Consider the following 14,631-nt stretch of genomic DNA (forward strand, 5'->3'; position numbering starts at 1 on the left):
CTGTGAGGCGAATTCTACACCTTCGCGTTTTAATCCTGAATTGATGCATTTATCAGTTTCGAGGCGACACACCAGCAGTCACACTTATATCTAGAACATCAGCCAGAAATGACGGATGACTCACCTGAGATAGCTAATACTCCCTTGATATTTCACCTTCCCTCTCCCGAAAATCTCGCGTCGCCAGTCATTTCTCCAGTACCTCAAAACCAGAACCCGCCTGCGCGTGCGCGCTCCGCTCCCGCCATGCCTCCAAGCTCCTACTTCCCCCCTCCCGCTAATCTTCCAAACATGTATGGAGCGCCACCTAGTAATGGATTTTCGGCTGATTATACTGGATATCCCAACGGCAACCCTTCACCTTATATGCCTACCCAACCTCCTCCTGACACACCTTGGGTAGCACCAGGGACAGGGTACACGTTTCAGCAACCGCTACCGCCAGGTCCTCCTGGCTGGGGTCCCCAGCTGGGGGCGTTCACACCCGTGGAACCTCCTCCATCAGGGGCATTTCCCACTCCTGCAGGAGCGTGGGGGACGCCCCCACCTGGTAGGCCACCCGGTATGCCCGCACCGAACATGGGTGCCGGTCACATACCATCGGTGCACCCAACTGCACCGCCCCCTGCGCCACCACAACCGCCTGACACTGCTCGCGCGAACTTCCGGTGGACGAATAGTACGGACCGTATCGACCCTTTTGCCGAAGGGCCACATTGTAGGCACCCCATATTCAGGCTGAGATAGATGTTTTCTGATTTGGCATCATTTTATTAGATGGGCCCGTTCTCGATCCTTTTCTCGTAAGGGCAGTATCTGCGACGGTTCGCATCAATCCCCTCCTATCTCCACCCACAGACTCGCATGAAGACTACCTCCGCTGGAACATGATTTTTCCAACGAGTACTTGTTATCGCACAACTGGGCCAAAGCGTTCATGGATCAAAGGGCGCGAGGCACCCGCTACGTTCCCGCGCCTGTCATACATCCGCATCATCTCACGGTCGTTCCCATGGATGATTTCTGTCAAAGCCAGACACCAAAACATTGGCGTGACTTGTGGTGAAGTGATCGAAGCTCTTTCTGCTTATTTTCACGAGAACGCCGCGAAAAAGGAGTACGATGATGTTTCAGACCATCGCCGACAAGAGATTTGGCAAGCATATCAGCACAACCGCTCAACGGATAGCGACGTCCCTGGTGGCCTCCTGGGTGAGCAGTTGAGACGTCTTGATTGGCTCTGCAGTGATTCGAAGTGGGGCGGTCTTGTCCGTAATGATGAATTCATCGAGGAGGCTTGTGGAGAGGTCTTACCTTGCACTTTTGAGCTAAAGTGCATCCCGAGCTACCCGCTTACTTCAGAGGAAGCTAGCGAGCAGCAGCGGATCGCGCGGAATGCTGAAAACCGTTCTTGTTATCATCTAAAGTGTTGGAAATCTAGCCCGTCAATACAATACATGGTATTTTTTTCATTTGGTTTAACTTTCGCTTGCTTCCTCGAACATAGGTACCATATTAGGAAACTCTGTATACCATACATTCGCTACACTTTCTCCTCTGTTTTCCCGAGTCTCTTTACGCTTGACTGGGTTAAGTTATAACCTACAGCTGTGGACAGACAACTCGACAATTTTGTTTCTGACCCCAGAACATGTTTTGGTACAAATCTGACTGCAGGAGGTCTCAAAATATTTTCCCGCATATTTTCGGGTTGACCAAATTTTTGGCAATTTTCAACATTTATTTTCCCGCTACGACAGTAATGGGTTTTTCCGTGGCATGGCCGTTTGGACGTCTGTGACTCGGATGAGTGAAGAGATGAATCTGAGTGACAGCAAATCATTATCATCTCAATAGCTCCTATTACTAGTACTAAGTACGCCCCATCCCAATCAGGTATCGAAAAACATTTGTTTTGGAATGATAGTACAACAAGAGGTATGATACACGTACAGATATACAGCTGACAAGTACAAGTGATGGTAATGATTATTTCCACAACGTCCAGCTCCGCGGTTGACTTTTCGGCAAGTCCTCCATCACCTTGAGTAACATATCACTGTTGAGCGTGCACCTCAGCTCCATTGTCGCCATTTCCGTTCTTCTTCCGGCGGATGACAACGTATGTGTCGCTCGACTCGTCACCCGAAACAGCTTCAATGTCCCCACCGACGTGGCCCGTGCGCTCAGGCTCAATAAGTTTGCTGCAAAGGTGTGAGGAACATTAGGATGCGAAACAAGACAAGATACTGACCGCTCAGCGCGAATCATATTCAAGTCGTGGGAGAGAAGACCATGGCCGGCTACAGGTCCATAATACGAGATTCCTGCAAGGGAACCGATGATGCAGGTGCCCACGAGGATGGAGAGGTAGAAGCGGTACTGGGAGTACCATTTTGGTGCTGAAAAGGAGGCACAATCAGAAGGGAACCATGGCCCTGTAATAAGGAGACTCACTCCAACCGGCAGACGTGACTCTATTATCGGCATACCACAGTGCAGTGAATCCAAGCCACTGCCAAAGTAGCGCAAAAGTAGGCTGGAGGGTAATAGTCGACCAAGCCAAGACTGCGGGAGAGACGCCGAGGAGCAGACGGGGGTAGCCTTTGTACCCGCCCATACCACTAAATTCCATACCCCAATGGATTGCACCTAAATATAACATGAGCTAAGTTACCAAAGTAGAGGTGGGGTCACGTGCCAAGGAAGGATAGAAGCACTGCGCCATAGTGGACTTGGAAGTTAAGCGCTTGGTCTAGGATGTTCAGCGCAACACCAGGGTCCATGTTTGTGATAACACCCATGGTTGCAAGACCTGCTTGGTGCGCAAGATATACGGTAGTCACAGACGACGCGATGTATGGGATACCACCAGCCAGGCCCATGACGAGATAGGGGGTTGGCACAGAGTGGGCGACTGCAGTGGTGATACCGAACTACATTAAATGATTAAAGCACTATGGTTAACAGGGCTAACGACCTGATCTGCACAAAGGGCAACCTACGAAGGAGTCTTTTGTTGGCTTGACACTGTCTACTGTGAACACGCCACCAGCGATCGAGCGCGCCCAGTCTGTCATTGAGTTCCCGACTTCCTCTTTCACATTCTGCCTCGCGTGCTCGATAGTCTGACTACCTGGTCTGCCCGAGACCGAGCTTGCTGCGAACCGTGCGTGGACCTGGGAAATGTTTACGGCTGCTGGACGGGCTGTGAATTGGAAAGAGCTTTGGAACTGTGGAGGACGGCGAAGAGCGAGCGGGACACGACGAAGAGCGGTTGTGCGAGACAGGGTACCAAAGAGTGTGTTCATAGTTGCAGTCAGATCAGTAGAAAGCGTGGGCTTGGTGCGCTTGGATGAACCACGCCTTATAGAGCCATCCAAATGACGTCGTGTGACATCATACACAACAACACCATGGATTTCCAATAAGCTGCCATTAAAGTACTAAAGCTGGAGTATGGACAAACATCGCCCGCCGAAATGAAAATACAACGCCCATACTTACAGCATGCCAGGCCGCCGAGAGGACACGCACGACTTCGGCAGCACAAAAAGATCAATTAATACAGGGCCCATAGGGGAGGCTTTCTAAAACACGGGGTATCGCATGGTTCTAGAGCTACAGTTTGATGAAAGATGTATCAATCCCATGAGAAAAATCCCAAATACAGATCCTCTGTAAGGTGCATAGTCAGCTTTTAGGCTAAGGCCGAGAAGCATACGTCTCACCTGATCTTCCCCGCACGAAACAATCTGCATAGTTTTAAGATTCGATCAAGTTAAAAATACAATTGGAGGACGGACCTTGGTACAATCAAATCCCACACAGAAGATCCTTCCTGTGTGGCCGCCGTTCAGGTCAGCGATCAGCGCCCCTGTCTTCCTGTCCCACACCTGTGTCAACACAAAGTTATGAGCCTCACTCAATCCCCACTATCGCATCCAACATACCTTAATGGTTAAATCATAGCTCCCACTGACAGCAAACTCCTCCCCAAGGGCAACGCTTCGCACAAGATGCGTATGTCTCTCTTGTTCACGCCGCGCAGCCAATCCATGCGACCCACAAGCATGGCACACGACAGTATTTACATCTGCCCGCGGGGTATCAGGTATGGATCGTGTTAGGGAGGAATGCAAAAAGAATGGTGCTGTCCCCTGTCCCGGTATCATTGCAATATTATCTTGGGCATGCGATTGTGAGGAGGTCGAGGTGGGAACCGCAGCTGAAGGAACGCTGTTGAACTCAGGGTTTGTCGACCAGCCTTGCGACGAAGCTATGTCAAACATTCGCAAATGCATGTCTGATGAGCCAGACAACAAATATGGGGGCTTGAACTCGATAGAGGCAATGCTGAAGACGTTATCTCAGTAATCATATCCACTAGTGGAAATTTGACGAAGAGCTTCACCCTCGTGCGTGATGTTCCTCAAAAGTGCTGATAAGCACGCCAGTATTTGCATTCCAAACGCGTATGGAACGGTCACCAGAGCCAGACACTATCACGTCACCAACGACAGAAACAGCGTTAACAGCTGCACGATGTGCACGAAACACAAATTGGGGCTTCAAGGACGGAAATCCATATGTTCTGACAGTCCTGTCTGGGAGAGTAAACATTCAATCAACTGACAGATAGAGCTATAGGCCAAGCAAACCTTTGGAACACGTCACCAGCCTCCCACTATTAACACGAACACAAAGTACACTGTCAAGATGATCTTGCAGGACCTTGACCAGCTTGTCCTCGCCGAGGTCCCAAACAACAACACGCCCCTATCACTCCCTCCACTCACCAGCAACCCAGCACTGCTAACCTCGCTCACCAGGGGCTCCTCTCCATCTCCCGACTTCGCATAGTCAGAAGATACGCATAAGCTCAGGACACTAGAATCATGCAATTCACCGACCACGCGCCGTACGCGGTCCGTGCGCAGATCCCACTCCCGGACAGTGCGGTCTTTCGATCCCGTGAATAGCACCTGCAGGGGTGGGGACCGACCATCAAGCCCTGCTGGATACGTCCATAACCAAAGACAGTATACTGCAGCGTTGTGTCCACCGGCATCTGCGCAAGGCAGTGTACGCCTGCAATATGCACCCTGGCAGAAACGATTGTGTAGGAGCATGTGCGTCTGGTGGAGGAGCTTATAGTCCGGCGCAAGATGCGCACTTCGTGGCAAAACGCCATGTTGCGATGCGATACGAGATATCGGAGTGATGGCAGTTGTCGATGAGGAAGATAATGCAGTCGAAGTCATAGGTATGAGAAGATGGGATAGACCCTGTGCTTCAATGTCGTCAACATTCATCGGTATAGACGTCCAGTCCACTGAGTCGTCTCCTATAAAATCGACGATATCTCCCGCGCCTTCACCACTCCCTTCGTCCTCGTCCTCCTCTTCGTCGCCCATACCTTCATCTTCATCTCTTTCTTCACGAACAACTTCATCTGCAGGATCTGCACCACCAAGTCCATCCCAAGGGGTGGGCGCGGCAACGTCCGTGCGCCATTCCCAGCCATGTGCATAGCAAAGACGACGCCAAAGTACTTGGTCTACCGCGAGGGCGTGCCAACGTTTAGAGACAAGAGAGCAGGTGAGCAAAGAAGCTGATGGGAGATGCGCGAAAATGAGGAGAGAAAGTTCTGTGGGAAGGGACTAAAAATTAATTAACTTATTAGTCAGGGCTATTAGACACAAAACGTCAGACTCACCCCGACGATATCGAACTGCAACAGAGGGGTCATTCTGCGCTGTAGACTTGCAAGTACAGAACGAGGGAGACATTCGAGGAGCTTGTAGGTCATTTCTGTGAACGTTCATGCGAATGACAGCATCGCATTTCGGATGAGCGGGGAGGGGAGCGAGGAGCGAAGTGGTCAATGTAGTGCCCGATGCAGCAGATTAGATACGAACCCTCGCGCTCCCTATCATTCGATGCCATGGTAGCCAAATGCCAGTCAAGGCTCCGTGCGATGCCCTTGCCTTTACCTTTGACGTCTACCGGTGATCCCGTCCAAATACTACCACATGGTGGAATTCGTTGCTCAGGGATACCTGCATCCTTGTTGAACTGCAAGCCAGTTCTGTAGTTCGCTGGTGCCAGAGCTATCCCCAAACTTGAGCTAGTGGTCGCTTCGTTGGCAGTGCTGCAGCTTTGTGAGAATGCGAGCTTGAGCCCTTTGATATCTGCATCTGAGAATCCGTCATCAGTGGGACTTATCATAATTTCTGGTAGGGAGGGGATGTGCTGTGGTGGTACAAGAGGTCTGGGTACGCTGCCAGATGCCTCTAGAGTCTATACTCAAATGTTGAGGCCGAGGGAAGAACTAGTGTGGACCTAAACCGTAACTAAATGGCCTAAAATGGAAATATCTCCTTCCAACCATATTGACATATCGACAGACATTTGTAACTTGCTGAGGGCCGGCCCGGCCGGGGCTGGGCTGAGATAATTCACCGAGGAGGCGAGCAACTACACAGCAAGGCAGACATAGACTTAATGACGAGGGCAGAAGATCCGGCAACATAACCACCCACCATAATCCATGTAAGTGTCTGCTCGCCCCGTAATGCTCTGACTGACAGAGACAGAAAAGACTTGGAGCTCAAATGACACCCCAGATTCACGAAGATGACACATTCCCCTTCAGAGATGTATCCTCCTTAAGCGATGCATCCTCCTTGATCGATGCATCCCACTTCAGAGACGCATCCTCCTATGATGCATCCTCAGAATCTAGCTCGATGATGATGATGTCTACCAGTCACGATCCATTATTCAAAGGGTCTGCCCTCCGAGTCCTCAAAGGCCACATATCCGATGTAATGGACGTAGCGTTTATTCCTGGCACCCGTCTCCTTGTTACTTGCTCTGAGGACAACAGTATTCGAATATGGGATTTAGACATGAAGAATTATGTGAGGAAGCCCTTGTTGGGTCAAGCGGACGGAGTCAGGAGAGTTGCGGCTTCCCCTGATGGGCATTGGATTGTGAGTGGAGGAGGGAAGGGAAGCATCCTGGTCTGGGAAGTTGCGACAAAGAAGAGCGTGCCAGTCTCATTCGATGGGCATGAGGATTATGTTTGGAGCGTCGTATTTGCACCGGACAGCGAGACATTTGCAAGTGCATCAGAAGACGGGACAGTTTGCGTGTGGAAGAGGGAGACGGGCGAAAAAGCTTTTGGACCACTCAAAGTGGGCAGCCTGGCATACTCGGTGTCGTACTCTCCAGATGGAACAAAACTAGCAGCAGGCACAAATGAACACATCATCATTTGGAATGCAGCAACTGGAGAAGAGTTGCTGAAAATAGAGCAGCGGGCATTTAGAATCGCATTCACTCCAGATGGTCTCCATCTCGTCAGTGGAGACCTAAAAGACATCCGAATCTCAAATTCTACCACCGGAGACATTGTCAAAAAGTTTGACGCGCACACCACAACCTTTCTCTCACTAGCCATTGCTCCTAATGGCACTAAATTCGCCACTACATCACACGACGGGACGACGCGATTCTTTGACCTGATCACTTTCGAACCTATTGGTGAACCACTCAAGCACCCTAATATCGTCTTCAGTGTAGCCTTTTCTGAGGATAGCCAGCTCATCGCGACTGGCTGTGCCGATAAACATGTTCGCATATGGACAGTTCCTCTGAGCGAGTCAGAGAAGGAGCTCCAACAAGTGAGAAAAATCCGTCTTTTTTCACCATCCCTATTACCTAACTATTCCTCTAGCAGAAGACAATCCCAAACTTACTACCACCAGACGATGGACTTCCGCCGAGATTCTTTGATGATGTTGGTCCTTGTTTAGCTTCATCTTGAGCATAGCTAAGCGCATCTTCAGGTCTACACGAATTATCCTCCCCACCGCTCCAACCACCTCCCATACGGAGTGCTACAGCGCTCTACACCACAGTCCCGCATCATGGCCTTAGTAAATCATCTACCATTTTGCAGGCAATCACAGCAAGTACACTCCCCAGCAGGACATCTCCACCACCCCAAAAAGGTCACGCAGTTCCTGCAGCACCTTCCCTTCCGCCGGTCAATACCCAGCCCGGGACAGCCACGAGTTGTCGATGTCGCGGCTGGGCGTGGTACGGAGGTAAGGTGGATCTTCTTACTCCTTCCCTCTTTGTTGATGAGCACTCTACAGCGTGTCGTTGTTGTCTCCGTCCCCCATTACAAGAAAGTTAATGACACCCGACGTCCGGTTAGAGAAGAGCCTATGTCGCATGACACGGCGCAAAGCGACACAACGTCTGTGATGTCTTACACCGATTCAATCCCGAACGTGCATTGGTTTATGGCATTCCTTTGCTACCTCTCCTGCTGGTCTGATGGTAGACTTAGGATGCCTCCGCGATGGGACTTGGAGCCCGCCCAGTCATCGCACCGGAGTAATGGTGGCGAGGCTCACGCTCGCAGTTAGTTCGTTGTGCTATTCACGTACATTTCTCGATTTCCCACTGTTCGCATTGACCTCGTAGATCTCGAACTTCTATGCATATGCATCCCAAATCTGATGCCGTGGTCGCACATCGTCGTCGCTGCGCATTATATGGCCTGTTGTAGAGATGGTTCTACATAGGCAATTGTAGATACTAATGTATCCTGACGTCCTGTTTATAATGCTCGAGTGGAATGTAATTTAGGTGTCAATGAAATACGAGATACAGCCCATATCCTCATGTACATAAAAGAAAAGTTCGGATAAAATTTATGTATATAAATCCATGTAGATCAACGTGTCTGAGAAGCATGCTCCCAGCTCCCATCCCCACTGCCACTGCCGCTCCCAGGGCTTGCGGATCTAACATCAGGACTCATATCATGCTCCCCTCGAGGCTCATCTCTGTACACAGGGCCAGGGTCGGCAGAGGATGGGTCATCGTCATCCAAGAACCCAGACTGAAACCCTGTGCCATACAGCCGAGTCTCTTCATCTGCATCCTCATCGCCCGACACCTCCCCAAATGCACCATCCCCACGGCCTCCACCTGAAATCGAAAATAACGACAGTTCAGAATGGCTGGTAGAATGAGTGCTAGATTCACAGATGCACATCCGCTTTCCTATTACAAGTCAGCATACGATACGATACAAAATGCCTCAAATGCCTAAATGAATTGTTCCACGCGTATGAGTATGTCAGGTATATCCCTTCTTCGAAATGCGAACGGCTACAATATCTCTAGCGTTCTGACGTTCATCATGTTATCAACAACAGCCCTGTCCCTCACCTGCGCAATGATATTGCGGTCCGAAGCAATTCTCCTGTACACGCCACCACGTTGCTGCGCCAACAAGAGTGCGCTAAAAGGCTGACCAAGGTGAACGATGACCCTCAACGTTCGATGATACTCCGAATTAGCCACCTCGTGGTCTCTAGGGGGCCAGAGAGGCAAATCATCCGAAGGAGATAAAGGCTCGGGAAAATCGTCCAAGTCTCGCGACTCGTCTTCAGAGTCAGGCAGGTCGAGATCATAACGATTCCATGGACGGATGAGGAAGAATGTCACCCGTGCAGGGCTTGCAGGCGAGAATTGAATCAGTCTGTTCGCCATTGTGATTTGTAAGTCTTGGAGCCCGTTTGCCTTGACATCATATACAAGACATCTACCCTGGTCTTGAACACGCCTCAATTCGACTTCTGTGAGAAGAAAGGCGATACAGGGCAGTTGTAGTCTGGAGTTCACGAATCGAGGAGGACCAAGGTAGTCAAGGAGGGCATACAGTTTCAAAGCCGAGTCTGCATCCACAGTATCTCGCAGTGCAGAGATTGACGTCTGCATTTCCTCTTCAGATAGAAGTGGCGGCGTGTACGGTGGAGCTTTGTACGACGTGATGTCAGCCGGGAGACAGCTATTGAAGTCGGATGATTTTCCAACCCAGTCCAGGGCAGTTATGTCGCACGACCGAGCGATGATCTCCTGTAAGAGCCGCCCGAGCGCATTTTGTCTGTTCTCACCGTAGATGACACGTAAATGGATGCCAAAGATGCCAAACAATGAGTACGCGGTGTCTTCCTGCAGCGTGGTGACACGGCTCGACGACCATCGGAGTTTCTCTCGCACACCCATCAACCCTGGACGGAAAGTGACGAGGGATTGTTTATTTATGCCGGTTGCATCTGCCAGCTCCTGCATGATAGTGGCAGACTCCTTGTGGTTGGGAGAGCGGTCATCGAGATAGAGGGTCCAATTTTGTGTGTAGAAGAGAATAATTTTGGGTGCGAGGAATTCCTGAACAGTCCATCCTCGCGTGTTCCAAGTGCACTCTGCGAGTGCGCCAGGCTTCGACGAAGGCGAGACATCTGACAAGTGGATTATCGTAAGAGCTGAATTGCGATACCAGACAAACATGGAGTTGATCGAACGTGTGACCTCAACACGGTTACCCCGGTCAATGCAACAGGTGTCACTCCACGCCCAGAGATATCCAGCATCACGAGTGATTTCGCAGAACTTTTGCAACTTCACAGTTTCTCCGACTGGATCCAAGTTGTATACGCCTTTGACCTGAACGTCATGCAGTAGCGGCTCCCTGCTCCCCCACCTATGTGATAACATAGCCCAACTGAAGTATTTCTCGACCGCTTCTTTGATGGGCCCCGTTTGGAGGGGCGCATACGTCACCGATGATGATAAAATCTTCTTGTACTCTGTAGTTTCCTTGAAGGCATTGATTTGTTCATCTCGGTTGAATAAATGACCAGTGGAGGTGTTGAGTAGACGAAGTGGAGAATATTCCAGCTTAGCATAAATAGCTTCTCGAATAGCATGAAGTCCTTCAAATGGACTGACATACTGCTGACGCAGTTCTGGAGATATAGAGTTAGTCATATTCAAGTCGGCACACGAGTTCCTTGGGGCTTACGTGCGTCATCTAACTTGGAGAACATGATGTTGAAGGCCTCAATTGCTTCATCGTAGCGTTCAGCTTTGTGAAGCGCTCTGTGCTTCACTTCGTACCCAAGATACGACGAAGGCTTGAGTTCAATGACCTGTACATTTGCGGTATTAGGGTAATTACTACATAAATGATAGATATCATCATCACCTTTTCCGCGTCCTGAAGGGCCTCTACATAGAGATTTCGTCCTACATAGGCCTTACCACGGAGCACAATGAGGGGCTCGCATGAGGGGTCTAGTACGAGCGCTGCCGAACACAGCCCGATACCCGTCTCATAATCTCTCCCATCATAAGCCTCGTCTCCCTTTGTGATACAGCATACAATGCAGGTTTCCTTGAAAGCTAATCCACCCCAGACTAAGTCTCATACTCAAGTCATCTAAGACATCCAGCACTCACCAGTGGACCAATCGAGGCACCTGTCTTTCGCATCCTCGTCAATCATCCGCATCATGTATTGGTAAGATTCGATAGCCTTGATCACTCGATCGGCGCGGAGGAATGAATCGCACCGTCTTTGGTTGACAGTTTGCCATAACGAATCCAAGTCCCAGCCGAAGAGCTGTCCAGTACATCATTGATCAGTGGAAATTTACTCTGCGACGTTATGTGACGCACCACCGCAAATAGCGTTAATTCGGATTCAAAAAGTTTTCTGCGAGAGAACCAGTCAGCTATACTAAGAATATTATCGTTGAGTCGATCGGCGGCTTCGCTGTACCGCCCATCCGCAAAGGCAGCTAATGCAAGCAGCGCGCGTAGATATGACTCAAGAATATGTTTCAGCATGAGAAAGCTCATGAGGTCTAGCATAAAGCTCACGTTAACGATGATGCGCGAACGTGTATATGAGTGTTGATCAGGGGTGACGAGGTCTTCAAGTTGTTGCATTGCTTCATCGTGACAATCGGCATTAAAAAGTGCGACAGCCTGGAAAGAAATGACATCGTTATAGAAAGATGTCAGCAAATAGTGACGAGAGTACCTTGATCAATAGTACAAGATCGATGGCAATTGGATCATGATTCAAAAATACGGAAGACATATCAAAAGCTTCCATGGCATCACAGAGTTGGTCATTGCCGCAGAGGGCAATGCCCTTGGAAATGTAGCCCAATGACGAGGGCTGGATGGTGATAGACTATGGCAACAAGTTCAGTCAGACTGTGTTCCACAGCATCATGATAGGCAAGGCATCCAACCTTGGCCGCATCTTGAAGTGCATCGTCCCACTCAAAATGTCGCGCCCTTAAAAGTGAACGATTGGCGTAGGTGTCGTGGCTGTTGTCACCTTCGCTGATTTTTTGGGTCAGTAGCTCTTTAGCGGTATCCAGATCCCCAGAAATGGATGCATCGCGGACCGTCGTATTTATAGCGAGGATCTACATGAACGAAGCTCTCATTCCGTGATAAGTAGACACATCAAAAGTAAAAGGCTCACGTCAAGTAATGAGTGATTGTCATCACCGCCAGATGCTTCATCACTTTTCGAGGGATGATTGCTCAAATTGCCGTGATCGTCGGTGAGCTCGCCATTGTCATGATCCTCTGCGGGATATTGCTCGAGTATGTCCTTGATAGACCAGAGCCAAACCTTCCCTTGAACATCTCCGCTGACAAGCAATTCTCCATTGGGAGAAATTGCGACACAGTTAACACCCGTGGTGTGCACGAGTGCCTTTCCTATGTGCTGGTGTGTCTCTGTGTTCCACAGCCGCACAGTAGTGTCGTCCGAGGCAGTAGCAATGAAAGAGCCATCAGATGAGATGGCGAGTGAGAGGATCCAAGCATCATGACCGATACAAGGCTTCCCGATGAGCAGATACCCAGTTGATGAGTCCCAGAACTTGACTGTTTTGTCATATGATGTAGAGACAAATTGCTGGCCGTCAGCTGACCAGACAACGCTTCGAACCAAACCTTGGTGAGCGTATATTTCAAGAAAGATTTCGGCATTGTTGACGTTCCAAACCCGAATGATACGGTCAGACCCAGAGACTAATTTTAGCCCATCTGGGCTGAACGCCACACTGAACACCGAGTCACGATGACCCTTGAATGTTTCGAGGACAGTGCCAGCCTCTGTATCCCATACAACAACTGTTTTATCTTCTGACCCACTAGCGACTCTCTTTCCATCGGGGGAGAAGCACACCGATAAAATCCAACTCCTATGTTTTATCAGTGACGACTTGATGACCATCTGGTTGTTCAAGTTCTCGACGTCCCAGATGATGACGGTGTTATCACATCCACCGCTCGCAATTTTCGTTTCGTCTAGCGATATAGCCACTGTCTGCACTCCATCCTTGTGCCCCTCGAATGGCCCGCCTACCAATGTTGCATTTTGCACATCCCATATTCGCAGGGTGCCGTCCATTGAACCAGTGACGACCCGTCGGCCGTCTTTGAAGAATGCAGATGCTTTCACTGATTTGGTGTGCCCTTGCATCGTCCACATTGGCGTTGGTTGCTCTCGTATTGTCGGCGCCTGCTGCCTGTTCAGATTGAGATACGCATCTCTTGCTGCATTAGACACCTCTGACATGTTGCATTGACCTAGGCACAGAGATTGACGCTCAGTAGTATTTGAGATGGACGAGGGGCATACCTTGTGAATATAGGTATGTCGTGGATATTGTGTCGTGTTGAGGTTACCTTCTTGACTGCTCACTCACAGTTTGTAATTGTGGCTGAAGGATAAAGTCATGCCGTGGGAACTCCAAAACTAAGCAAAGGCGGCGATCAAGTTTCCAAGATGAAATTTGGCCTATCGATTTGGAAATAGCTGTTATCAGTTCACTGATGCACATTGCCTCGTTATTTGTGTACTGAACAGGACAAGAAGACACGAAGTCGAAAATAAGATTAGCAGTGGCGGCAGCGGTGCAGTGTAGCAGGATGCAACCTGCATGCACAAACCCAAGATCTCTGAGCCTGAATGATGCTCAGGTCGCGAGGCTAGCAACGAATTTTATCGTCACTGTAAATCGGCCGCACGTCACTGCGCCCGTCACTCCAGTAAGGTTCAATCAAAACCATAGGTATGCAGTGAGGCAATGACTCGGGTGGGTGGATTCGATTGCCGGCATAGACTGAGGCTGTGGAGTAAAGAACTTCGATGGAACATCTATAGCTGCACAGCAAAGCAGAAATGGACGAGGACAGAAGATTTGGTAACATGACCATAATCCATCATAGCCCATGTAAGTGTCTGCCCCCCCGTAACGCTTCTGCTGACGGAGGCAGAAAAGACTCGGAGCTTGAATGACATCCCGGATTCACGAAGACGACACATTCTAGACCATCTCCTCGAGAGATGTACCAGTAGTTTCAGAACCTAGCCCAATGATGCCCACCACTCACGATCCATTATTCAAAGCGTCTATCCTCAACGGTCATAGATCCGTGGTATGGGGCGTAACGTTCATCCCTGGCACCCGTCTCCTCGTCACTTGTTCCCCAGACAAAAGTATTCGGGTATGGGATTTGGACACAGGGAAACAAGTGGGAGAGCCTTTGTCGGATCACGATTGCGAATTCTGGTCAGTTGCAGCGTCCCCCGATGGACGTTGGATTGTGAGTGGAGGGGATAATGGAAGCATCCTGGTCTGGGAAGTTGCAACAAAGAAGAGCGTGCCGGTCTCGTTCAGGGGGCATGCGAATGTGGTTTGGGGTATTGTATTTGCACCAGATGGCGAG

General features: G+C 49.9%; 4 protein-coding genes across 4 annotated transcripts; 1 reads left to right on the forward strand and 3 right to left on the reverse strand.

Moving 5' to 3' along the window:
- Window positions 1-368: 368 nt before the first annotated feature.
- Window positions 369-1,724, forward strand: BJ212DRAFT_1313110 (uncharacterized protein). The gene is made up of 2 exons (XM_041334074.1): window positions 369-718; window positions 778-1,724. The coding sequence occupies exons 1-2, from the start codon at window positions 565-567 to the stop codon at window positions 1,599-1,601; spliced, it is 978 nt and encodes a 325-aa protein (XP_041200414.1). The 5' UTR covers window positions 369-564; the 3' UTR covers window positions 1,602-1,724.
- On the reverse strand, window positions 1,725-3,413 carry BJ212DRAFT_1313113 (uncharacterized protein). Its single transcript, XM_041334075.1, has 6 exons — window positions 3,006-3,413; window positions 2,702-2,936; window positions 2,458-2,652; window positions 2,255-2,402; window positions 1,848-2,204; window positions 1,725-1,748 (listed from the first exon to the last, which is right to left on the reverse strand). Exons 1-5 carry the CDS (start codon window positions 3,309-3,311, stop codon window positions 2,057-2,059), a joined length of 1,032 nt encoding a protein of 343 aa, XP_041200415.1. The 5' UTR covers window positions 3,312-3,413; the 3' UTR covers window positions 1,725-1,748; window positions 1,848-2,056.
- Window positions 3,394-6,231, reverse strand: BJ212DRAFT_1494650 (WD40-repeat-containing domain protein; the record flags this gene model as incomplete). Its single annotated transcript, XM_041341519.1, has 9 exons — window positions 3,394-3,678; window positions 3,732-3,755; window positions 3,807-3,896; window positions 3,954-4,356; window positions 4,415-4,607; window positions 4,662-4,779; window positions 4,800-5,663; window positions 5,720-5,814; window positions 5,922-6,231. The coding sequence occupies 9 exons, from the start codon at window positions 6,229-6,231 to the stop codon at window positions 3,622-3,624; spliced, it is 2,154 nt and encodes a 717-aa protein (XP_041200416.1). The 3' UTR covers window positions 3,394-3,621.
- Window positions 6,232-8,340: 2,109 nt separating this feature from the next.
- On the reverse strand, window positions 8,341-10,447 carry BJ212DRAFT_1583960 (uncharacterized protein). Its single transcript, XM_041342333.1, has 2 exons — window positions 9,342-10,447; window positions 8,341-9,012 (listed from the first exon to the last, which is right to left on the reverse strand). Exons 1-2 carry the CDS (start codon window positions 10,375-10,377, stop codon window positions 8,756-8,758), a joined length of 1,293 nt encoding a protein of 430 aa, XP_041200417.1. The 5' UTR covers window positions 10,378-10,447; the 3' UTR covers window positions 8,341-8,755.
- Window positions 10,448-14,631: the final 4,184 nt, after the last annotated feature.

This window comes from Suillus subaureus, assembly GCF_016647635.1.
Source record: "Suillus subaureus strain MN1 chromosome Unknown BJ212scaffold_1, whole genome shotgun sequence".
Lineage (NCBI taxonomy): Eukaryota > Fungi > Basidiomycota > Agaricomycetes > Boletales > Suillaceae > Suillus > Suillus subaureus.

Coding starts and splice junctions, on each gene's coding strand:
- BJ212DRAFT_1313110 (XM_041334074.1), top strand. CDS start 565: ATGCCCGCACCGAACATGGGTGCCGGTCACATACCATCGGTGCACCCA. Junction 719..777: donor TTTTGCCGAAGGGCCACATT/GTAGGCACCCCA, acceptor TCATTTTATTAG/ATGGGCCCGTTCTCGATCCT.
- BJ212DRAFT_1313113 (XM_041334075.1), bottom strand. CDS start 3,311: ATGAACACACTCTTTGGTACCCTGTCTCGCACAACCGCTCTTCGTCGT. Junction 2,937..3,005: donor AGCCAACAAAAGACTCCTTC/GTAGGTTGCCCT, acceptor CATTTAATGTAG/TTCGGTATCACCACTGCAGT. Junction 2,653..2,701: donor AGTGCTTCTATCCTTCCTTG/GCACGTGACCCC, acceptor TGTTATATTTAG/GTGCAATCCATTGGGGTATG.
- BJ212DRAFT_1583960 (XM_041342333.1), bottom strand. CDS start 10,377: ATGTTTGTCTGGTATCGCAATTCAGCTCTTACGATAATCCACTTGTCA. Junction 9,013..9,341: donor GAGGGTCATCGTTCACCTTG/GTCAGCCTTTTA, acceptor TTTCGATTTCAG/GTGGAGGCCGTGGGGATGGT.